The 25013-nt window shown below is 44.6% G+C and overlaps 2 protein-coding genes and 1 pseudogene across 2 annotated transcripts; 2 read left to right on the top strand and 1 right to left on the bottom strand.

Annotated features, from left to right (window-relative positions):
- Positions 1-80: 80 nt before the first annotated feature.
- Positions 81-3403, top strand: LOC133888453 (monothiol glutaredoxin-S1, mitochondrial-like). Its single transcript, XM_062328708.1, has 6 exons — positions 81-605; positions 1746-1906; positions 2040-2139; positions 2329-2395; positions 2826-2904; positions 2992-3403. Exons 1-6 carry the CDS (start codon positions 503-505, stop codon positions 3061-3063), a joined length of 582 nt encoding a protein of 193 aa, XP_062184692.1. The 5' UTR covers positions 81-502; the 3' UTR covers positions 3064-3403.
- Positions 3404-7815: 4412 nt separating this feature from the next.
- Positions 7816-11593, top strand: LOC133889708 (pentatricopeptide repeat-containing protein At3g63370, chloroplastic-like; annotated as a pseudogene).
- An 11626-nt stretch (positions 11594-23219) lies between these two features.
- Positions 23220-24214, bottom strand: LOC133889508 (uncharacterized). The gene is made up of 3 exons (XM_062330005.1): positions 23920-24214; positions 23630-23851; positions 23220-23488 (listed from the first exon to the last, which is right to left on the bottom strand). The coding sequence occupies exons 1-3, from the start codon at positions 24212-24214 to the stop codon at positions 23220-23222; spliced, it is 786 nt and encodes a 261-aa protein (XP_062185989.1).
- Between the last annotated feature and the right edge of the window lie 799 nt (positions 24215-25013).

Here is a 25013-nt window from a genome sequence, read left to right as displayed (position 1 = left end):
AGCACGCTCCCCGGTGGCCCGGCCCATTCACCGCCTCCCCGGCGGCCCGGCCCATTCACCGAAACGCTCTCCGCCGAGCATGCTCGGCTGCCTCCGCCGAAGCGAAGCACGCCGCCTCGAAGGAATCCTACTCCGTTGCCCATCCTCGTCCTCCTCCCCTCTCATAGGCCGGCCGGCCGGCGCGGAGTGGAGATCGATCCGGACTTTGAATTGGCTGCTTTGTTGGTAAGGGAAACCTAGGCCTGGCTTGCTTGGACACTCCATCCCTTCCGGTTCGCCGCGGATTTAATTGTTCTGTGGAGAAGGGGGTACCAATTACGTTTATTTTTCCCAAAAATTTGGGGGTTCAACTGAACACCCGTGCCCCACGCGGAGCTCGTCGCCGGTCCTGCGCTAGCCATTTCGTTCGTGCTATCGTGTAGCACGAGTTCGTTGTTGTTGGGATGGGATTTGGCTGTCGATTTCTGCGGCTCGTTTGGTACATCCCTTGCTTATAATCGCTATGTTTGTTGTTGAATCCGAGATTGCAGGGCACCATGAAGAGGTTGGTGTCGACCGCGCTCGTGAGGAGTCTAGTCAGATCGTGTCGCGCGCCGAGCACAGCTGTAAGGCTCGCACATCCTCTCCTCGACAATTTTATGTATTCATTCATCTGTCTTAGCTTCCTTCAAGTGCTACCGTAGCGAGATTGTTTGATAGAGTCGTGATGATACTAGTTGCCCTCTTTATTTCCTTCCAGAGTACCAGTGCATCTGGTTTTCGGAATTTGGATCCATGTGACGGTGTGCGTGCATTGTTTATTTTTAATTAATTAATGGTTAATGTTGATTTTTTAATGTTTAACTGAATAGTTTATATGTGTAGTTTTCAGACGTCCAGTTTATTGGTTTTATTCTGAGATTGAAATGTGTAATCGAATAATTGCATGTGTAGTTTTTGGATTACCAGTGCTCCTATTCTATAGCTTTAAGTTAAAAAAACTCGACCATGGGGAGAAGACGTCCCCTTGGCTTTGTCCTAAGAGAGGGGAGTAACAAACTCTTTCGGGAGGTACTCACACACCTGTGAGCACCAAGGTTCGAACCCAGTGGACAGCTTCTCAACTGGAGGGTCTAGCTCGGTTCTCCAATAGCTTTAAGTTAACAGTAGCAATCATATGTTTCGACATTACAATGTACTGTTGTGACTCTAGAAATGAGTGAATTTCTTTGCCGTTAACATTTGTGTTGCCTGTAAAAAAATCCTATTATTATTGATGCTATAGTTCAAGAGCTTATTACATCTAAAAAAATCCTATTGATGCTATAGTTCCCTCACACTCTCCATGATATGTTCTTTGTGCCATGAAACAAAAAAATTATTTGCAATGTACTATTGGGATGTGGAGGTAATATGTGTAGCCTAATATTAATTTCTCATCATAATTGAGGCTTGTTCTTTTGTTACTATTATTATTTTCTGGTCTCTACCTTCGATTTTTCTTCACTTGTATTTTTTAAATTAATTTTTCATACCTGTGTTGAACTTCTATACCTGTGCTTTATGTGTGTCAATCTGTCATTTATAAACTATGTGATTAAGAACCAGCCAAGTTATAGAGTTTCACCTCATGTGTGAATATGTGATATAAGGCATGAGTTCATATGAGGTTGTACATGATGTAATTACCTTTTTGCCCCTCAGGTAATTTGTGTTGCTATGTTAACTTTTGTGAATCCTTGTTTGCATGCTAACCGGAATACCAGCTTTCCAGCAGTTCATGAACTACTCGTCAGGACATGGTGGTGATCCTAATGCAAATGGGGACTCAACTGCAACACGAATACCTGCTGATCCTGATACTCATCAAGATTTCGAGACAAAGAGCAAAAGTTTGGACATGTCTTTGCATGACATCGTTGCTCAGGTATTTACATGTAAAAATGAAAATTTCAGAATATTTAGATCAAAGCACCTAACTTGTGACGAAACTAGGCATAGCCTGAAGCTTATTGATGTATTGTTCTTTATGCCAACAATTTTTTTTCTTCTTTGGGCAGGATATCAAGGAGAAACCAGTCTTGATCTACATGAAGGGTTTTCGTGAGTCTCCAATGTGTGGCTTCAGTGCACTGGCAGTTAAGGTCCTCGAGCAATATGGTAAGTTGGCTCACCAATTGGTCTATTACTGACTTGTTTGAAATGCAGTACATAAAAAATGGTGCTTCCTAAATTCTTAAGTTATATCATCTCTATTGCAGATGTCCCTATCAATTGGTCTATTACTGACTTGTTTGAAATGCAGTATGGTGCTTCCTAAATTCTTAAGTTATATCATCTCTATTGCAGATGTCCCTATCAGTTCTAGAGATATTCTGGGAGATCTCAAGCTTAAAGAGTGTGTTAAAGCCCACACGTGAGTGTCTACTTCTTATACCTCCTAGATTGAGGTGGATATTTTGCATGATAGAAATACTTTATAAAATTTATACGGTAGAGGGGATACTCTTCGATTTTGACTTCAAGTGGGAAGAACAAGCTATAACCAAACAAGAAAGAAATAAAACTTCAGAAAATGACAAAAGCAACAAAATGAGTTTCCATTATCAGGTTTGATTTAGAACATCCTCATGCAAACAGTGGCAATAGCAACAGTTTGTGTGTTGTACTACAACATTACAGGGTTCTACTTATTATATTCATCATTCAGGTGCTCCTTTTTATTCAGTTGAATTGTTGTGCACTGATATATATGAAACTAAGAAATAGATTATCATACAATGCCTGGATCAGAAATTTATACATGCCTTGTCGATTTCACTATTTATTTTATTTTGTTGATGCAGTAACTGGCCTACATTTCCACAAATATTTATCAAAGGAGAGTTCATTGGTGGATCTGATATCATATTAAACATGCACCAGGCAATTTCTCTATTTATTTTATATTTTTAGTGCATTAAACTTATTATCTTAACTAGTGGCTGATTTCTTCTCCATAATTTTCTTCAGAAGGGTGTACTTAAGGATCTGCTTGCCGATATGTACAAAAAGGTGGACAAAGCGGAGACTCATGAGTCATGAAGCAATCCACAGGATATTCTTTTCTTAGACAATTTTCAGATGACTTGCATATTGTTTTATGCACCGTTGAATACTTCAATATGGACGTGTTCCCAGGTTGTTTGATCTGGCATTCTGGCCAAGACAATCATGATGGGAGATCCTCTTTCGGAGTATTCCGAGTTTTCTGTCATAATGAATAAGCTCCACTCCACAATGATGTTTCCTTGATGCATTGTATAGGGAGTTTGAGTTCCAGGATGCATAGGATGCCTTACATTTCCTTATCATTTGGCTCAACTGAACCTGTAATAACAAATGATGAAGGCTGCAAAATATGCAAAAACATGTTGTCAATTGACCCCCGAGGTTTTACTTGCCACCGCCACCGTGATCACACAGAAAAAGTTGTGACCTTCATTGATCACTAACTTTATTTTTTCTGATTTCCGGTGAGGGTCTTGTAAAGTTAGCTGTGTTGCCGTAGCAGTAGGCATGTAGCATGAGGTGGAGCATATACTTATACTTGTTTTTTAAAATAAAATAAAATAAGACGAAGCATATACTTGTTGGATTGACCAGCAACGCTGCACCAGCCTACTTAAATTTTCTTGTTTGTACATGAGCTAAGGAGAGGGTAGGCCTGGAGAGGGCGGTTAGTCCCTTGTCGCTATCTGAGAGGGTGGTTAGGGTATTTTTTTTTATTAAAAATATCAATTTTTGTGTAATTTAAGAAATAAAAAGGGCTTTAAGAAAATTTAGAATTTAAATTTGGAGTAGGTTATGTAATAGTCGGAGAATAAAAAATTAGTAATTAGCACCCGAAGCATATTACGTGGGTATAGGGTGCGAACGACGATAAACATAATATTAAACATAGGCTGAAAACATGACATAAGATTGTAACCGCGACGACACGACGAGGAAACAAAGGCGGCATGTACGGTTTGCACTAAGACCTACTTATTAGTGCGTCGATCCTAATCATAACATACCTTAGGGAGTGAAAGTATGTCGGGTTATATTAGATACTCTCTACTGAGTGTATCTAGGATACTTTCCTTTTCGGAGAGCATCGGGACCTGTCGCCTTAACACGGCGGGCTCTCTCCCACTTCCTTTCCCTCTCAGCCTCCCGAGCCTGAGCCACGGTACGATCGTGTACCGCCTTCGTCATGCGCTCTTCTTCCTCCCGCTTGAGGCGAAGTTCCTCTTGCTGTTGCTCGTACTCTAGACGTGCGTACGCTTCCCTTCTCCACCTCATGTTTATATCGATCCACTGCTTCTGTGCGTCATTTTGCTCATTGTCGAGCCATTGAATAAAATCACAGAGCAGTGGAGGGGACTGAACAAATGGAACAAGATGAGCGGTTAGTAAAACAGGGTGCGAAATTGGAAGAGATGATGCTGATATCTGTTGTCATACCGGTCGATAACCATTTGGTGCATGTTGAGGTTTGTTATACTCGTAGTTGGCACACATGAAGAAGCGCAACCCATAGGTGTATGAGATGTCCTGCGACTCGCGGAGCTTACAAAGGTCACCACAGAAGCACATTGGTGGTTCGAGACCTTCAGGTATGGTAGTCCCCCAATGTTTCTTTGGTGGGTTTGATGGAGCTGAGGAAGATATTGCACTTGAGAGATCTGAGAAATGAGTGGTGCATCAACGTAAGGAGGAGGCAGGAGCATTGGATTCGCTCTTGAAGAAAGGAGTGAGTGCAGGGGCGCAGCTGGTGGCAGGAGCATCGGATTCCATCTTGAAGAATGGGAAAGTTGTGTCATTGATGATGGTCAAAGATTCCACATTTATTGGTACCTGTGTTGTTATTTCTTATTTAAAGCCTGCGCAAGGAGGCATGTGTTGTCATGTCATGGTTAAAGTTCAGTAGTGTGGTCACTTCGTGATTAAAGTAACACTCCCAACAGAGTAAGTGAGGTATCACTCGTTGCATAAGTTGTTTTGTAAGATATAATGACGACAACAGAATATAGCTTGTGGTCGTACGGATTAAGAAATGCAACCAGGATGCCATCGTTTTGGAATACGAAATGCAGTTACGACATGCTAAGTGGACCATAAAGAGTAAACGTGTCCAAATACGTAGGAGTACATCGCAAAACGAATATGTATATGTAAGTTACATAAAATCTAAAATTCTATTGCTGCTTCCCTCGTTGCCATCGCCCGTGCGCCCCATCGTGGTCCCGATGTCGCTGGTTAACCCTCACGTGACCCCTGGAGTAGGTGAGGGGGTCGGGTGGACCGACGTGTCTGGTAGGCTTAGTAGGGAGCATCGGTGTCGAGGCCTCGTCCTGCGTGGGCTGTGTTCGAAGGGGAGCACTGGGTACCTAGGACCGCTGGAGGACGTCGTAGTCAGGTGTGCCCCCGAAGAAGTCACGAACGAGGTCGTATGCGGCGTCCGGGCCAGCCTCATCCTCCTGACTAGGATATGAGGACTGTGAAGACTCTGCTGGCGTCCATGTGTACTGGCTGGAGGAGCCTACGAAGAAATAATTATGTTAGATACGAACAATGTGGTATTAGAAGTAGTAGTAAAAATTGTATAATTGTACCTGCGTGGTATGCCGGTGCAGCAGAAGAAGGTCAGGCTGTTGTGCCGTAGTATGGCTCGAACTTTGCAGGTGGGGTCGGGCGTGGGGCCGCTGAAGACGGACCTGCCTCGTCACCGAAGTAACCTGACCATAATATTAACTTAATTTGCTGAAAGTATTAAAAACTGGGATGAAGGGGGCTGCCAGTACCTCGTCACCGAAGTAATGCTTGATATCATAGTAGCTGTCTGGGTTCCTTCCACAAATTGTGGCTAATTGACGAGGTAGATTGTGATATGAATCTTCATATGTTCCGAACCTCATCTCAATAGCCTTTTGTTTCGCCCTCCATACCTTCGCATAGTTTATTGTGTACTGGAACCTTTGCTCAATAGCACGGATTATTGATCGTGGCTCATACCTTAGGTTGTCCACAATCTCCCCGTACATAACATTTGCAATGAAGGCAAATGACAGGTTCTGATGGGCAAACTCTATTTCCTCAATATGACAATTATGTTCCTTAACTATTGAGTACTACTAGTAGTCTACCCGTTTCCCTCTGAATGCGTGCACCCACCAAGGATACTGCGGCACCAAACACTTCACATCGTACTCCCTTTTACTGGATTTAACAATCTTGAATTGCCTCCGAAGAGACAACGACCAGAATTTCACTGCATCAATAACTGCCTCTTTTGTAGGGTACATAGCACCCTGTGACACCTCGTTCTCATAGTACTGCCACGGTGTCTGGTCAGCCTCGCTAATCACCAGCTTCGAAAATTCATGATCCCTCCACTCTGTAGGAACTGGAGCATTACCCTTCTCGTCAGATGAATCCCCATCGGCAAGGCCTTCCTCCAACTCTTCATCCTCCAACTCCATATCTTCAATGATGCTAGGGATGTACCTCCCTTCATCAGCTACATCCATCGGTTGCAGCTCTGGAATATCACTAACATCCTCACTGGACCCGACATTAGTCGCCTCTGATTCATCTTCCACTGCCTCACTTGGTCCTGCTACTGCTTCCGCAGAGTTTACCTCAGTTTGATCTTTCAGGTACGCCTCAGCTAACAAAACCAGCGGCAGGCCACGTTCACAACATATATCTATATACTGCCTCCAAGTTGATGTGGCTTCGATGGGAACAAGCTCACCAAAGTATCCATGACTAGCACGGCTGATGACAGCTTTCAACTTCAGCTCATGTTGTTGCGGATTCAGTTGAAAAAACCGCATGAACCATTTGCACACACCCACAATGGTCCTCTCATTAGCTTTACTAAGACCCTTCATGACAGGATGAAATCCAGACAGATCTACACCGTTAGGACCGTACCTAATTTCACCCTCACCATAATATATCTGAAAAATTAATTTATCTGTCATCCCTGGAAACATCCGCAAACATAACCAATGTTAAGACCAACAAACTATATTTTTAATTATCGAAAAAAATAATTTACCGACACCGATTCATACATAACAATAGGTTTTCAATACTAGTCCTAACCAAACTAACCTATAAATATCACTCTATACAATCTATATTGTACCGTGTGCAAATTAAACGCTACCATTTTCTAAATGCTACCTCCTATGTCGCACATTACAACCCTACAATTATTATTCAATAAAATCTACATTTCCAAACCTAATATAGTAAAAATAATATTCTATATTTCATTGCTATCGTACAATTTTCTAAGTAAATTTGACAATTTTCTAAACCCTAGGTCATACATGTCTAAAACCTATATCATATACTACTACTGCACTAATTAACAACAATAAAAAGAAGAAAAGGCTTACTCGAAAATAATCTTCAAATCCGCGGCTCAAATGTAACAGGGCTTCGCCGGACTCTCTTCCTCCCCTCTCCTCTCCTCTCTTCTCCTCCCTCTTCTCAACTTTTTCTTTTTTTCTAAATAAAATAAGATTTTTAGCTAATTTTAGCCCCTTTTATAGAAAAGACCGGGAGGGGGAGCCGAGCGGCGCGGGCGGGAAGGCCCTTACTGCCTCCTGAGAGGGCGATAAGGACCTCTACCCACCTTGTCAGGGGGCGATAAGGCGTTTGGCACGGGCAGTTAGGCCTCCCGCTCTCTCAGCCCTCTGAGAGGACTACAGGCGTCTAGTTTTACGATTCCTCATACGAGAAATGTATTTATTTAAATTTTTAATAAAAAATATAAAAATAAAAAAACTCTATCTTCCCCTACCGCGGTGCCACTGGCATGAGCGTCCGACTCCACGGGCCTCCAAGCCCGCCATGGCCACCGCCGCGCTCTCCCTCCCACCAATCCCCTGCCGAACCCCTTCCCCCGTCCCTCCCTCCACCTCGCCTCCCACCTCCCACCCCCACTTCCGTCTCCCTGAAGCGGCTCTGCAAGGAAGGCAACCTGCGGGAAGCCCTCCACCTGCTCACCTCCCGGGCGCCGGGCCGCGTCGGCCCCCTCCTCGGGACCACTGCGGCTGGGTGCTCGATCTCGTCGCCGCCAGGAAGGCAGCACAAGTGGGAAGGCAGGTCCACGCGCACACCCTGGCCACCGGTTCTTTGGACGAAGACGACGATGGGTTTCTTGCGACCACATGCGCCGCCTGTTCGACGGAATGCCCGCACGGACTGTCTTCTCCTGGAACGCTCTCGTCGGGGCGTACCTCTCGTCCGGGAACGCCGGCGAGGCCGTGCGGGTCTATGGGACCATGCGGGCGTCGGCGGCGCCGGGGGTGGCGCCCCACGGGTGCACGCTCGCGTCGGTGCTCAAGGCGTGCGGGGCGGAGGGGGACGGGCGCTGCGGGCGCGAGGTGCATGGGCTCTTTGTGAAGACTGGGCTCGACAGGAGCACCCTTGTGGCTAATGCGCTCATCGGAATGTATGCCAACTGCGGCATGCTGGATTCTGCGCTGCGGGTGTTGAGTGGCTGCAAGACGGGAGGGACGTCGAGTCCTGGAACTCGGTCATATCGGGCTACGTGCAGAAGGGGAGGATCCTGGAAGCTCTGGGGTTGTTTCGAGGGATGCAGAGCGCCAGCTTCGGTATGAATTCTTACACGACCGTCGCGCTGCTACAAGTTTGTGCAGAGCTAGCTCTGCTGAATCTGGGAAGGGAGCTACATGCAGCACTTCTCAAATGCGGTAGCGAGTTTAACATCCAACTCAATGCTTTGCTTGTCATGTATGCAAAATGAGGCCGGGTGGATAGTGCTCTTAGAGTGTTTCGTCAGATTGATGAGAAAGGTTACATATCATGGAATTCAATGCTCTCCTCTTATGTCCAAAACGGTTTATATGCTGATGCCATTGAATTTTTTGGTGAAATGCTTCGAGATGGTTTTCAGCCTGACCATGCTTGTGTTGTAAGCTTGTCCTCTGCATTGAGACATTTGGGTTGGCTAAACAATGGCAGAGAGGTTCATGCACATGCCATAAAGCATAGGCTTCATACTGATTTGCTGGTTGGGAATGCATTGATGGACATGTACATAAAGTGTGACTCCATGGAGTGTTCTGCACGGGTGTTTGAAAGCATGAGTATTAGAGACCACATATCATGGACAACAATCCTTGATTGTTTTGCTCAGAGTTCTTGGCATTTTGATGCATTGGAAATGTTTAGAGAAGTACAGAAAGAAGGGATTAAGGTGGATTCTATGATGATTGGAAGCGCTTTAGAAATATGTAGTGGTTTGAAAAACCTCTCGCTGCTAAAGCAAGTGCATTCTTATGCTATTAGAAATGGATTGCTCGATTTGGTACTGAAGAATTGAATGACAGATGTATATGGGCAGTGCAGTGAGGTTTTCCATTCGCAAAATATATTTGAGAGGGTAGAGAAAAAAGACATTGTTACTTGGACTAGTATGGTAAACTGCTGTGCAAATAACGGGATGTTAAATGAAGCTGTTTCGTTATTTGCCGAGATGGAAAAGGCAGATATTCAACCTGATGCTGTAGCACTAGTAAGTATTTTAGGGGCTATTGTTGGTTTGTCATCCTTGACAAAAGGAAAACAAGTTCATGGCTTTCTTATCAGAAGGAATTTTCCTATGGAAGGTCCTGTGGTTAGTTCCCTCGTGGATATGTATTCTGGTTGCGGAAGCATGAACTATGCTCTCAGAGTATTCGATGGGGCCAAATGTAGAGATGTGGTTCTTTGGACAGCGATGATTAATGCAACTGGGATGCATGGACATGGCAAGCAAGCCATAGATCTTTTCAATAGCATGCTACAGACTGGTGTAGCTCCTGATCATGTTTCTTTTCTTGCTCTGCTGCATGCTTGTAGTCACTCAAAGCTTGTCAATGAGGGTAAATATTATCTGGATATGATGAACAAGTATAGATTAGAACCATGGCAGGAGCACTATGCCTGTGTGGTTGATATTCTTGGCCGCTCAGGCTGGACTGAGGGGGCTTACAAGTTCATCAAGTCTTTGCCTATGGAACCAAAATTTGTTGTGTGGTGTGCGCTGCTTGGGGCATGTCGTGTCCACAAGAACCACGACCTTGCTGTGGTTGCAGCCAATAAGCTTCTTGAGCTGGAACCAGACAACCCAGGCAATTACATTCTTGTATCAAATGTTTTCGCTGAGATGAGCAAGTGGAACAATGTCAGGGAGGTTAGAACCATGATGACAGGACGGGGGTTGAGAAAAGATCCGGCATGCAGTTGGATTGAGATCGGAAATGATGTCCACACTTTCACCACAAGAGACCACTCTCACAGAGACTCAGAGGCAATCCATCTCAAGCTCGCCGAAATAAAAGACTGAGGAAAGAAGGCGGGTACGCTGAGGACACAAGGTTTGTTCTTTGCGATGTGAGCGAAGAGGAGAAGATAGATATGTTGCATAAACACAGCGAGAGGCTTGCAATAGCCTTCGGTTTGATCAACACTCGTCCAGGCACAACTCTAAGGATAGCCAAGAACCTCAGGGTGTGTGGCGATTGCCACGAGTTCACCAAGCTAGTATCCAAGCTATTTGAAAGGAAAATCGTGGTCCGAGACGCCAACAGATTCCATCATTTCAGTGGAGGCTCTTGTTCTTGTGGAGACTGCTGGTGAATGTTACTGGACCATAGAACTACAGAACATCCATCGACATCTTGTTGAAGAATAGCACCAGAAGCAAGTTACTTGAACTTAGCATGGAGAAGACCGTTCAGAGCCTGTCCTGCCAAGAGCTGAAGAGCCCCTCGTTCCCTCTCATTCATGTTAAGCTAAATCCAGCCTGCGCCTTTTAGTTTGAACAGTAAAAGTCAAAACGTGACAATTATTTGTATACGGATGGAGCAGGCAAGTGGGTGGCAGTTGAACTCGGCGAAGTACGGAACTGAGCCATAGTTCTGCATGTGAGTGTAACTACTAACTATTAGATTCATTCATCCAGGCTTCACAGAATGACCAGTCGCTGACTCGTGCGCGTTCACATTCACCATCCCACTTTTGAAACAAAAGCACCATTTGGAAATGACTTCTGCTAGAGAAAAGGTTGCACAGCAGAACTATGGCTTCGTTGATGCGGCTAGCACAGTTTGCTATTAAACCAATGGAGCCTTTCGATCAGAAAGCGGTCTGAATCTGGTGAGAACGCGTTGGTTAGTTAGTGCCGGTGCTTGTTTACTTGGGACCTTACCTGCTACGAATGTTCTTACGTACGGTCGCCTGGTTCTCTGGTCTTCAGCAGCTATTCTTTTCCCTTCTTTCTCTGCTCAATTGCCGCTTATATAAGAGCCGCGAGCATTGCTATCTCCTTCACAAGGCAGCTCCAATTGGTTGCACATGCAAACACATCGATCCTTAAAACAGCTCTGCTATGTTCATTCTAAGCACCAGTATCTCTTTATCTCTTTCTGCTTGTGTTTTATGTGTGAAAGTAGTAGACACTCGTGTATGTCGCAAAATGATCTCTCTCTATATTGAATAAATAGGGATGAACTCTCCCTGTATTGAATAAATCGAGATTAAGTTATTGCAAATGTTTGTTTAATGTTGAGAGATGATTGGAATTAATATTCAATGATGTGAGATGATACTCGATACATCGAGTGGACTGTTTCTGGTAGATCTTTTTTTGGAAATAGCAACACTGTCGGCTCGTGATAAAGAAACGATATTGATATTTAGATTATCAGTACCGATTTTTTATGATGAGCAGATATTAATAGTCTGAATATCAGTACCAGTTCTTTGTTATAGACTGATACTAATATTTATTATTAGTGTCAGTTAAAAAACCATCACATATTACATTTTTAAACCGGCACCTATGACTACTTCTTGTAGCGGGATTAACCAATGCTGGGCGTGTGTCGCTAATCTTTTCAGCATTAAATCGCAGGCTAGAAGGTCCAAGCAAGCCTGTCCCATGGTGACGACGATGGCTGACGAACGGTTTCATCGGTCATCGAAAGGAACATAATGCTTTCTTGATCGTCCATAACTATACTACTCTTTTCTACACATGCTGGTACTATGCACTGAAGGTCCCACAAGGGACCTATAAAGCGACGCGAGACCAACCGTTGACTCTTATCTTCACTGCGTCCGAGCTGTTAAGGGAGGAATTGGAATAGGATAACACATAGAACACCTGGCCCAGAGGAACTGGGTGACTTTTTACTACAGAACCCAGCTCAAACCTGGGTGGCGGCGGCGGTGTACACGACCACAGCACACCTCCGACTAACAGCGTTGGGCTATGTACTAAAGGCTCTGCATTGTATCGGTAAATCTTATCCGTGTACCGTATCACGATTCACTCGCACATGCTCGCTGCGTTGCTGTCGGTCGATCAGGTCGCTCGACGACTTTGAAAAAAATCTACTACTCCGCGGCCGTGCCTTCGGAGAAGCAGCAACTCACAACTTTGTCCAGCGAAAAGCACACCACATTGTGGGACTTTGTCGTTGTCTCGTCTTCTCAGGTCCTTTTCTGTGTCCAATTAGTTGGGGGTTCGTTGTTGTAATAGCTTCCTTGGGAGCTTAGAGCGTGTTTGGTTACTCAGCTCGACTCGTCCAAGCACCGACGTATGCAATCGTAGTCGTGAGATGGATGTTTGGTTGCCTGGTTCGCTTGCTCGCGTCTGCATCCGCCCGTGCAAGAGCATCGCATCAGCCTGGCTCTGCACGTACGCGAGATTCGGCCGTATCCGCCGGGCCTGCTCCGAACGGTACAAATTTACTGTATATATGAATTTTTTATTTAACTCTCGATTTTATTTAAGTACAAGAGTGGTCCAAAAATTCTAAACATTTTCATAAACGAACTAGAGCTCACTAGCAACCCATTTTAATTAGTTTGATCTAAAAAGCCTAAGTTAATATTTAATTAAAATTCTCCAAAAATCATAAAAAAATTAATAATATTCTTATCATGTGATGTACTAATTTATAAAAATATTTTCAACCCAAGGTTATTTGGTAAAAAAGTGAGTTCCTTTATATTGTAATATATACTCATGCGGGCAAACAAACACAATCTCTTCTCAGTCAGACTGAGCACGTGCAGCCAACCAAACAGACCCTATTGCATATCTTCAGCCTGTCTCAACTCAACCTGCATGACTCATACGAATCAAGCTGAGGGCATGCGGGTAACCAAACAAATCCTTAATCATCTGTGTTCTCTTTAGCCTTCGCTCCCTAGTACTCTTGTACGATCCCCGTCCGTCGCGGTCAACTCATTTACAGGCCCATCCACGGATAAATTTTCCATCATATATAATAGTCCATATAACACCTTTTAACTTAAACAAATAAGACATCTAAATCTTTAGCAGACTAATTCAGAACATCATGTTATTTTTTTCTGATCCGCCACTCCTTGCTCATTTTTTACAGACCAGTCCGGGACACCATGTTTTGCTCTTGCTCACGCGTGTTTGTATATACATGAGCTGCCAGCGTAGCTAGCTGATTCACAAGGCAGCTTTTGGTCGTTGCACCAGCAAAACATCGATCGGTGTAGCCAGACAGATCCCCTCTGTCGATCGCAATTATTTCCTCAGTTTCTTCTTCATTATTGGCACGTAGTTACGTAAATCGGCTGCAGATGATGGAGGTAGTGAAGCGACCGCTTTGATTTCTGCTCCTTTAGTTTCTGTTCTCTACTTCTCTCGCGTCACTTAATTTGTTTTTGTTGTCGTTGCTGTCGCAGCAAAAGATTGTGATCAAGGTGAGCAGGTCGAACGCGAAGAGCCACTCCCAGGCCATGATGCGGGACGCCAAAGCAGACGGTACGTATGCACTCATCACACGCCTCACACGTACGTGGATCGATCTATGCATGAATAATTCTAGTTTGTTGTTGGTAATATATAGTATGTGCTCTGCGGCTAAAAAAAATAAAAACAGTATGTGCTCTGGTGTATATATGGCTGCATGCACCACGTAACAAACCATCAAAGTAGACATGTTATTGGTGACGGCTCCTCAGTATCCGTCACTAGGGCACTATTAGTGACAGGTCTAGTGTTGATCCGTTACTAATGTGTGGTCCGGATCAGGACTCGGTCAAGACCCGTCACTAATGAGGACTCATTAGTAACGGCGAGGGAACGACCGGTCACTAAAGATATTAGTGATGTATCATATTAATATCCGTTACTAATAATTCAGTTATTAATGGTGGGTATATAGGACACACATCACTAAATATATCCAATCGTCACTAATATTAAAGTAATTAGTGACGGGTCGTAGTTGTTACCGTCACTAATAACTAACTCATTAGTGACATGTGTCATTATCACCCGTCACTAGTTTCTTCATTGACTACTCCTATCTGCTCAACCATTCTTATCCGTCTATTTCTCTCTCGACCACTCTTATCTCCACTCACGTCCACTCGCCTCCTCCTTCCGCCGCTGCCGCCGTTCGCACCTCGCCGCCGATGTTGCCGCTATCCTCCCCCTCCACCACAGCCCGATGTACGCCATCGCCCCCCTCTACCCGCTAGGGTTAGGGCGATGGATCAAGGTAATGGCGGGGGTCGTTGCCGTCGCTGTGGTAGACTTGGATGGATCCCGATAACTCCTCCATCGGCTCAAGATCTAGGCATACACTACCCTCTAGGCGTTCCTCTAGTGGCGTTCCCCCACCGGCCACGATCGAGACAGATCATAGTAACCTCTTTTCTTTTTCTCCCTCATTGTTAGGCTCATAGTAAGACTCATTGGGACATAACAATTCAATTGAGTTTATAGTACATTAGCTCAATTCATATCATCATATCATGTAGGTGTTGAAACCGATCTTTTGGCTCAAAGAGGTAATCTCTGCGATAGGTGGTACTATACCTTTGGTGCAATCCACTCTAGATGAAAGGAATTTTATGAAGCTATCTATCTCTTTTGACATATGTTTAAGGGGAGAAAGTAGTGGGGATATTAATATTAGGGCATGTGGTAATGCATCACCGATTTCATTGCATTCCCAAAAAACCGCCGTTGAAGGGTGCCTGAAAGTGCTTGAGGAGCATATGTTATTTTTGCTTGACTACAACTATTTTTTAATAAAAGTGATTGAGGAGGGCGAAGAGGATTTGGCTTCGATGACTGAGAGGCTTGCTCTGTTCGATGAATATGATATGATACAGTAATATCTAATCCGGTTGTTTTGATATATATATGACTGTTAGCATATATTATTTTCATAATTTTATTTTCTTTGCTTGTAGGATATTTTTGGTGACACATTTGCAGCAATTAGCTTTCATGCTATCTTAGATCAAGCCATTAAACATCTTGTGTTAAGCTTTTATGGCCCCAGAGTGAATTTCACCACTGAAGATAACTTTCAGACTGATATAAGGTTTCATCTAAATAGAAATGAATCAGCTAATAAGACATTGTTTAATGTCTATGGTAAAGCATCGGGTCATCCATGTCAAGCAAAAGAGAGTGCACTAATTCATGCGCTAATGTATATCGATGAAGTACTAGGATACAATATTGTAGACTTTAACTATACTAAATATCAGAGGTTACGTGCTCCGGCAAATGCTCAAGTGTAATAATGTATAGATATTTTGGTAAGTACGTAATGTATGCATAACTATATTGTATGATTGACTTGAGTTAAATTCAAGTTTCTGGATGTATATCTGTGTTTTTGAATGTGAAGACGATTGTTAAATCCTGACATTACTTTAGGATGTCGTCCATTGAAGTTCAGTTTAGTTCTGTTGAATGGGATCTGTTGAACTACTCTCTGTTTGCATGCATGCCTCTATTCTGAAAGTCGATCTCTTCTTGTAGAAGTTATTAGTGACGGGTGCCCTTATAACCTGTCACTAATGTTAAGTTATTAGTGATAGATATCCTTATAACCTATCACTAAATGTGCCTTGGCGGCTCCCTCCCGGGGCTACTCATTAGTGACGGTTTGTTATGAGACCAGTCACTAATGGCTCACTCATTAGTGATGGTTGTTCTTATAATTTGTCACCAATGAGTGATGTTTACTGCTGTTTTATTCCCCAAGCACCACGATCAAACAGTGTCTGTCTGCCACGACTACTCGACAAAGGGGTAATTTTTTTGGCGATTCTTTTGAGGTCAAATCAAATCTCAGCGATTTGAAGTTGGTGTTTGTCCCTGGCCTTTGAAGGATTGTCTCCTCCCTCTCCTCCTCCTCTTGCTCATATATGCATGATGAATTCTACGGTTTGAGTTGGAATCAACAATTTTACTCATTCTCTTAGATCTTGATATATGCGAATTGTCTCAACCCGTCACTAATGTTTTATCATTAGTGATGCAATAAGAGTGACGGGTGCGGTAACTATCACTAATGACGGTTATCACCCATCACTAATGTGATGTTCTGGCATAGTGATACATGCGTCTATGCAGGGGTCACCTCGATGGGGATCATCGGCGACAATAAGGACATGCTGGAGATGGTCAGCGTGAATGTCGACTCCGCCTGCCTGGTCAAGTGCCTGCGCAAGAATCTCCACCACCACTTCGACATCCTGCAGGTGAGGAAGTGAAGGAGAAGAAGAAGCCATAAGAGCCCAAGGTCTTGCAGCCACCTCTGTGTTGGTGCCCGCTGCCGCCTATGGTCATCTACGACGAGACCAACTTTTGTTCGATCATGTAAAAGGTATATGAAGGTAATATAAAGGGGAACATACTGACTCCGCTACTAGTCTCTATGGAATAAAGTGAAGAGGATAAGGAGATGATAAAGTTGGCATGCCGCACGTTGGAAACGACGGTTATATAGATTTTCGTCTTACATGGATGGAGATTTAGTAATTGGATTTGCTAATAATGTCTCTCATCAAAAACTTTGTGGGCCCATTTTACATTCTTTTATTTTTCATCATGTGTGTGTGATGCTTTCAGCTTAATGGTTGAATCTTTGTAATAATGAATGGTTCGATGTCTCTTTGGAGGCTGAAGCCAGATTTTTATCCATTATCACAAAATGTAAAAGTAGTTAATATCAACTTTTGATATTTATAAAATACTTTTATAAGCAACTGCCATGTGTTACTTATATTGTGCAACTTACAAAGGAAAAAAGTTATTCTTGATGGTGGCGAGTACCGTAAAACTTCAATGGCATAAGTGAGAAGTGAACTTTCTGGAAGTTTTACGGTGCTTGGAAGGTACCTTAGGTACCACTCGTACCATGGCAAAATCGTCAAATACTGTTGCAGGAGGTGATCTCCTATACTAAGGTTGACTGTTGTTGTAACACTCGGGCCCTCTGTAGGCACCCGATGTGCTACTACAACCACTAAACTAAGCTATAAACGAAAGCACCAATATAATCACTATAAGTGATACAAAAATGACACCATGATTAAATATTTCAGCAAGTGCTAATTATTTAGATCTCCCACAAACCAAGGTAAATTGTTTCATAAAGGAACTAACAAATTTAATCATAAGCGACTAGACTCGTAGTCTAAGTTCTTAATTATTAGACTAGATGAAAAACTAAATCTCATAATGATGTTGGTGTGAAAAGTGACATCTAACTCCCTTAGCCCGTCATGCACGTTTATCCTCAATCGGAACCACACCTAAAAGTGATAAGAGAGAGGTGAGATATAAATCTCAGTAAGCAACTGTTATAAAACCTTCATAGTCACATATAAGTTTATTATCAGATTTCAAATAAGCCAAGTGACACAATACCAAGTAAAAGACACCTTTGACTACATTATCACCAAATCCAAGAATATTGCAATGATGCAAAAATACTCTAAACACCAAGAGCATTATGGATAGCATCCAAGCTCTTGTGCAAACTCCATTGTATACGAGGTTGCAGTTAATTACGATAACCTGGTATTTTCTCCATATGCAATGATATGGATGCAAACATGATGCATCATTAATCATAAACCACACCATAAACCCCGATACACACCATAAAACTCATTGAGTTAAGATAATATGACAAATCACATCATGACAACAACGACTTTAGTAATGATTGAAAGACAACATCATATGGTTCAAGCGTACACTCAACCAAGTTAATGATGATGGTTGTAATATCACATATTTTAATTGTAAAACAATGCAAGACATAAAGCTTCGTAACATGTCACACCCCTATGTTACTTGCCTTTTACCAATGAACCTTGACGACAAAGGTAAAGACGATTGGGAACAGTACTTTCTGTTAAAAGCAAATACCGAAATCTTTCAACACTTTGGGCATCTCATAGCAAAAGAATAACCCACGTTGCTATGCTCAAACGCGATGTTCCCCCTCCCAATGTTAAATGGCTTGTTGTCCTTGTGGAATAAAAATATGAAACTTGCACCCATGATGTATAATCATAGGTGACAACTTATAAACAAAACAATACTTAATATATCATATTTTCTACTTAGAAAGTATTGCGAATATTAAATAATTCGTATTGCAAAAACAGTCATGACACTAAAACATCGACTGCAGTCCAGTCAGCTCATTATTTTCATATCTATTTTCATACAATAGGTAATACAATAAATAAGCATGCTAAAATTATCTACGCAAATTTTTCTACAACTAGTATTCAACAAAAAAATTAATTCTGACGCTATCTATGCATAATCAGAGCCATAAGTTAACCACCCCTTTTCCCCTACTGTGCTGCGAATAGCCACAGTTCCGGATTTCATAACTCCCAACATATACAGTCAAATTAAGAGAATGAGTACCCTACGGAAAGATAATAAAATTATCTACTACTCTCTAGTACATCGTATTCTATTATTCGGCCTAAAAGAGCATAAAAAAGGCACCCAACGATCATCCAAAAGGTCTCCAAACGACCACTAGATTGACAATGCTCTGTTCTGAAAATACAGCAGCTTTTCCCCAATGATTATCTCACGTTTTCCAACGGGATTTATCCCTAAACACCAGCCTAAAGCAACCTTACACGACAGAACTCACAGGGAAAAGAATATTTGGTTCCATACCCAACCCAAGCGATGAGATCGCAAGCTTATTCTTCCTCTCCCTTGCCATGTGCACCTGCCTGCTTGTCTCCTGGTCTGCAGCGGCGATCTGCAGCCAACACCACAATGCGTAGGGACGATCAGCACCACCTTTTCTCTTGCCGTGATTCGGAAGGAGGCCAAACGCACCTACGCAATAGGCACAGCCGCACCGAGATCAACAGCCAGGCAGCAGCGCGAGGGCAAAATGGGTTCAGGTGGAGATGTGGATCCTGTTGGGTCCGACCACTAATCACGTGCATGATTACTTCGGATTCACGACAACGCAAGCGATCAGGTTTCTCGACCACCCAAGTGACCAAAGTATGGAAGCACATCAACTTGAGCGATCAGTCCTACGTGCTCGACCACGACTAGTCTGGCTATCCGCCGTGTACGTGTTGCTCTCGATCACGCCGATCGACCAGCAACATCCAGTTATTCCTGAGTCGCGTACTACTCGGCGACAACGAACTCGTGTATCTCGATGAGAAGCGAATAGAACGTCAAACAACAGAAACTCGACGAGAACAATAAAACAAGGTAAAAACTCTTTGGAGGAAATTTTAACTCTATTCAACTCGTGACCTGTACGACTCTGTATCTTGCTTACAATTTAGATATTACGACTCATATTTATAGCGAACTGCTAACTTCGAATCCTAACACGAATCGTACCATCCCATGATCCAATTCCGACTCGAACTCTGCACACATACGAACGACGCTATAGCCGTATACGAACCGTATACGAACTCTTTGCCTCCGCACTGACGTGAAACGAGTTCTCGAGGCCTACGACAAGGATTAAGTCCAACATACACCCCTTAATCTTGTCGTGGGTCTAGATCACGAACTCCCAAAAGATGTCGCATGACCGCTAGCTTCACTGCCGGCAATACCTTTGTTAGAGCGTCAGCTCGCTGCTCTTCTGTGCAGATGAAATCTACCTCAATCTGGCATTCTTCAACGCACTCACGGATGAAATAAAATTTGGTGTCAATATGTTTACTGCGGCCATGAAACACTGGCTTCTTCATCAAAGCAATCTCTGATTTGTTATCAACAAATAATTTGACTGCTTTGGGCTTTTCTCCTGTCAGCTCCTCCAACAGACTTCTAAGCCACAGTGCTTGGCATGCCGCCATCGTTGCCACCATAAACTCAGCTTCACAGGAAGACAAAGCCACCGTTTTCTATTTTTGCGAGTTCCATGACACCAGGCTATCATTAATATAGAAAGTCATACCTCCAGTACTCTTCCTGTCATCCATGTCACCAGCCAGATCACTATCTGTGTAGCCGGTGATCACCTCTGTTTTCCTCCTCTGGTATACACAATACCATAATGCACGGTGCCCTTCAAATACCGAAGAATTTTCTTTACTGCCCTGTAATGCATCACTGTGGGCATCTTCATGAATCTGCTTGCCACCTCGACAGCAAAAGAAAGATCAGGTCTTGTATGGAGTAAATACCTCAGAAAACCGATGGTGCAACAATACTCAGTTGCATCAACCGACTGTTCATTTGGATCCTTATGCAGCTACGCCCTTTGTTCCATGGGAAATTTTGTGGGATTGCAATCCGGCATACCGAATTGACCAGGAACCTTCTTCGCATACGCTGTTTGCTTGATTGTAATTCGTCCATCTTCTTGCGTTACCTCAATCCCAAGATAGTAATCGAGCAATCCGAGATTGGTCATCTCGAACTCACTCATCATCTGTTGCTTGAATCCCATGATCTCCTTTGGACTTTCTCCTGTCACAATGAGATCATCAACATATACTCCAACAATAACTCCATGTCGGTCTGTTCCTCTTATGTATACGGCATGATCTTGAGCACACTTCACAAATCCAAGTTACTTCAAGCTTCTATCAAGCTGGATATTCCAGGCCCGTGGTGCTTGCCGAAGTCCATACAGCGCCTTGCTGAGTTTGAGCACAAGATACTCTTTGTTCTTCACTACAAATCCCTTCGGTTGGGTCACGTATACTTCCTCTTCGAGCTCACCATTTAAGAATGCCGATTTGACATCCAGATGATGAACTTGCCAACCTCGGTTGGCTGCAACAGCAAGGATGACGCGTACGGTGTCCAGCTTAGCCACCAGTGCAAACACTTCTTCAAAATCGATTCCTTGCCGCTGCACATATCCCTTTGCGACCAGCCTTGCCTTGTGCTTGATCACATCTCTATCTGAGTTCTTTTTCAGTTTGTAAACCCATTTGAGCCCAATTGGCTTGTGACCACCTGGCAACGTTGTGAGAGTCCATGTGTTATTCTTCTCTATGGACTCGGTCTCCTTGGCCATAGCATCCTCCCAGACCTGCTGTTCAGCAGCCTCAAGGTAGTAAGACGGCTCCTCCATCTCCACGAGCATGACCTCTTCTTCCACGTCTTCATCGAGATCTACCTTTGGAGCATCTCTCATGATGTTGTCAATGTGCCTGTAGTGCACAGGGCCCTCATCTGTGCTGCTGCTCCCGCTCGATAGCGGTGTGACCCGATCATCCATCGACAATTCAGGTGCCGGTAGCACCACTAGATTGGTGGTAGTTGTTGGAGAGTCGGCTGCGGTGCATGTCGCAGCGTGTCTCTTGGTTACTGGCCCTTCTGGCGTCACCTCGTCGGCCAGCGAAGTTGATGAAGGAGCTTGATCATCATGTGTCATGGGCGTTTGCACACCTACCGGACCACCCACGAGTGGCATAATACCGCTCACCGATGGCTCAGTGCTAATCGCCTCAACAAAGAAATTAGACGGCTCTCTGCCACCTGTTCTTGTACACCAGCTCCATTCCATGCTTTCATTGAATTTAACATCATGACTTATATGAATTTTTCCACGCCTTGGATCAAAGAGACGATGCGCCTTGCAGCCGTCTTTGACGCCAAGATACACCATCGGCTGGCTTCGGTCATCGAGCTTCTTCAAGAGTGGCGTTGTCACCTTCACGTGTGCAGTGCAGCCGAACACACGAAAGTGCGCCATATGCGGCTTCCTTTCATTCCAAGCCTCGAACGGGGTGCGTTCGTCCAACGCCTTCCTCGATAAACGGTTCAGCAGGTACACCGCGTGCCGTACCGCCTCTCCCCAAAACCTTCCAGGCACGTTCATGCTCTTGAGGAGGGACCTCACCATCACCATCACGCTCCTATTCCTCCGCTCCACCACGCCGTTTTGTTGTGGCGTGTATGGCGCGGTGAGGTACCGTTTGATCTCGGTCTCCTCGCATAACTGGGTGAACTCAGCAGAGAGGAATTCGCCGCCGCGATCAGCCCTCAACGTCTTGGTGCGTTCCGCACTCATGTTCTCAGCCTGCAACTTGAACTTTCTGAACATGGAGAAAGCTTGGTCCTTCGACTTGATCATGAACACCCACATCCACCGTGAGTAATCATCAACAATTAATATGAAGTAACTGTTACCGACAAGAGGCAAAGGTGTGATCGGCCCGTAAAGGTCAGCATGTAGCAGCTCCAGTGGCTTCTCCGCCCTGAAATTTGCCGCTGCTGGGAACGGCTGCCTCGCCTGCTTTGCCAGCAAACACTCGTGACATAACTCATTCGGGTGTGTGATCGGCGACACTCCTGCCGCCATCCCCTTGTCAACGAGCAGCTTCATAACAATGAAGTTGACATATTCGAGTCTCGCATGCCAAAGCCACGCCGGGTCTTGAAGGTTGGCTAAGAGACATACTGGTGTCGCTTGATGCAGCTTGATCTTGTAGAGGTGATTTGGAATTCGCCTCACCTTCATAAGCAACCATGCAGGACTATGATCATACACACGTAGATATTCAGCATCCATGATCACCTTGTGTCCAACCTCGGTAAGTTGTCCAACCTCGGTAATCAGTCTTGAAATGTAGTAGACTTCCTGCAACAGCCACTGGTCGCCATTCTTGCAGCTGAACACGACAGACCCTAAGCCCATGATTTGTACCGTGGAGCCATCCCCGAATTTCACCTTGCCAGTGACACCTTTGATCAGCTCTCTGAACTTATCTTTATCACCGGTCATGTGATTAATGGCCCCATTGTCCAGGTACCAGACCTCAGAGCTGGAGCCTCCCTCTGTTGTATCGTGTAGTTTCGGCTTCAACTTCTCCTCATTCAACAGCACGGCTCCCAGCTGGTGTTGTTGTTCTTATGCTAGCTCTTTTGACACCACGAGTAGCAGGGCTGGCTCGGTATCGTCAGCACGAGTGAGATGAGTCTCCTCTTCCTTCTTCTTCAGTGCCTTGCACTCGTTCGCGTAGTGCCCCATCTTGTGGCAGTTGAAGCACCTGATGTGGATCTTGTTGCGACGACAACTGCCTGAGCCATTCTCCTCGTCATTGCACGACATCACGCTGCGACCACCTTTGCCATGGTCTTTGCCGCGTCCATGACCACCCCGGCTGTGGTTGTTGCTATCTGCAGCAAGGTGGGATTTACCCTTATTGCTTGATGAGGAGTTGCCACCATTCTTCTTCTACCGTGCCTGCCACTCGGCCTGAGTGAACAGTAGCTAGTTGTCGCTAATGCTATTGCCACCGGATGCACGTGGGTGAGTACATTCTTCAAACGCCATAAGCCGCCCCACATCTTCCTCGAACGACATATTGTCGAGGTCGTAGAACTGCTCAATCCCGGTGATCACACTCAGGAATCGATCCGGCACGGTGTCGAACAGCTTTTTGACCAATGCAACGTCGTCGAGTGTCTCCCTTAGGTTTGCGTACCTGACAGACATGCTGTTGTGCTTTCCAGCGTACTGGTCCAGGCTCTCTCTCCCTCCTGCATGCGCATGGCGTTGAAGTTGCTCTTCAACGTTAGAAGCCGCGCGTTCTTAACGTGATCCGCGCCTACGGATGTTGTCTTGAGACAATCCCAGACCCTCTTCGCAGTTTTCTTCCTTGCCACATGTATCAGGAGATCCTTCGGGAGCGCTTGGAAGAGATGCGACCTCGCCTTCTTGTCCTTCTTCTCGTCGACGACCTCACCGGCTGCTGGTTTGACTATCTCCTGGCTGCCTTGATCTTCCATCATCGTCTGCACGCGAATCACCCAGCTCATGTAGTTAGTCATCGTCAACTGCGGGTACAGGAACGCCTCACCACCGCTCTCCCGCGCCACCTCTCCCTGAGATACGATCGACATCTTCACGAGTTAGTGCTACGCACTGGCGGCTTTGATACCAGATGCTGGGTCCGACCACTAGATCACGTGCGCGACCACTCAGGATCGCGACAACGCAAGTGACCAGGTTCCTCGACCACCTGAGCGACCAAAGTATGGAAGCACGCCAACTCACGACCACCAATCACGACTAGCTTGAGTGACCAGTCATATGTGCTCGACCATGACTAGTCTGGCTATCCGCCGTGTGCTTGTTGCTCTCGATCACGCCGATTGACTAGCAACGTCCAGCAATTCCTGAGTCGCGTACTACTCGGCGAGAACGAACTCGTGTATCTCGATGAAAAGCGAATAGAACATCAAACGGTAGAAACTTGATGAGAACAATAAAACAAGGCAAAAACTATTTGGAGGACATTTTAACTTTATTCAACTTGTGACTTGCAAGACTCTGTATCTTGCTTACAATTAAGAGATTACAACTCATATTTATAGTGACTTGCTAACTCCGAATCCTAACGCGAATCGTGTCATCCCACGATCCGATTCCGACTCGAACTCTGCACATGTACGAACGACGTTATAGCCGTATATGAACCGTATACGAACTATTTGCTTCCGCACTAAGTGAACGAGTTCCTAAGACCTACGACAAGGATTAAGTCCAACAGATCCTCTCCTTCACGTGCCCAGCTGCAGCCACGTTCGGATGACGAAGGTGAAGATGCGGCGCACGATCGAGCAAGAGGAAAAGAGGCGAGCGACGTGGGGAGGTTAGGGTTGAACTTGGTCACCTTTTCTCTCACGAATCGAGCTCTAA

This window comes from Phragmites australis, chromosome 13, assembly GCF_958298935.1.
Source record: "Phragmites australis chromosome 13, lpPhrAust1.1, whole genome shotgun sequence".
NCBI classification, from domain to species: domain Eukaryota; kingdom Viridiplantae; phylum Streptophyta; class Magnoliopsida; order Poales; family Poaceae; genus Phragmites; species Phragmites australis.
The sequence above is the reverse complement of the archived record's forward strand: the minus strand, read 5'-3'. Positions and strand labels throughout refer to the sequence as shown.

Coding starts and splice junctions, on each gene's coding strand:
- LOC133888453 (XM_062328708.1), top strand. CDS start 503: ATGTTTGTTGTTGAATCCGAGATTGCAGGGCACCATGAAGAGGTTGGT. Junction 1,907..2,039: donor TGCATGACATCGTTGCTCAG/GTATTTACATGT, acceptor TTCTTTGGGCAG/GATATCAAGGAGAAACCAGT. Junction 2,140..2,328: donor TAAGGTCCTCGAGCAATATG/GTAAGTTGGCTC, acceptor TCTCTATTGCAG/ATGTCCCTATCAGTTCTAGA.
- LOC133889508 (XM_062330005.1), bottom strand. CDS start 24,214: ATGTCGATCGTATCTCAGGGAGAGGTGGCGCGGGAGAGCGGTGGTGAG. Junction 23,852..23,919: donor TCTCAAGACAACATCCGTAG/GCGCGGATCACG, acceptor ATGCGCATGCAG/GAGGGAGAGAGAGCCTGGAC. Junction 23,489..23,629: donor GCTTATGGCGTTTGAAGAAT/GTACTCACCCAC, acceptor ACCTTGCTGCAG/ATAGCAACAACCACAGCCGG.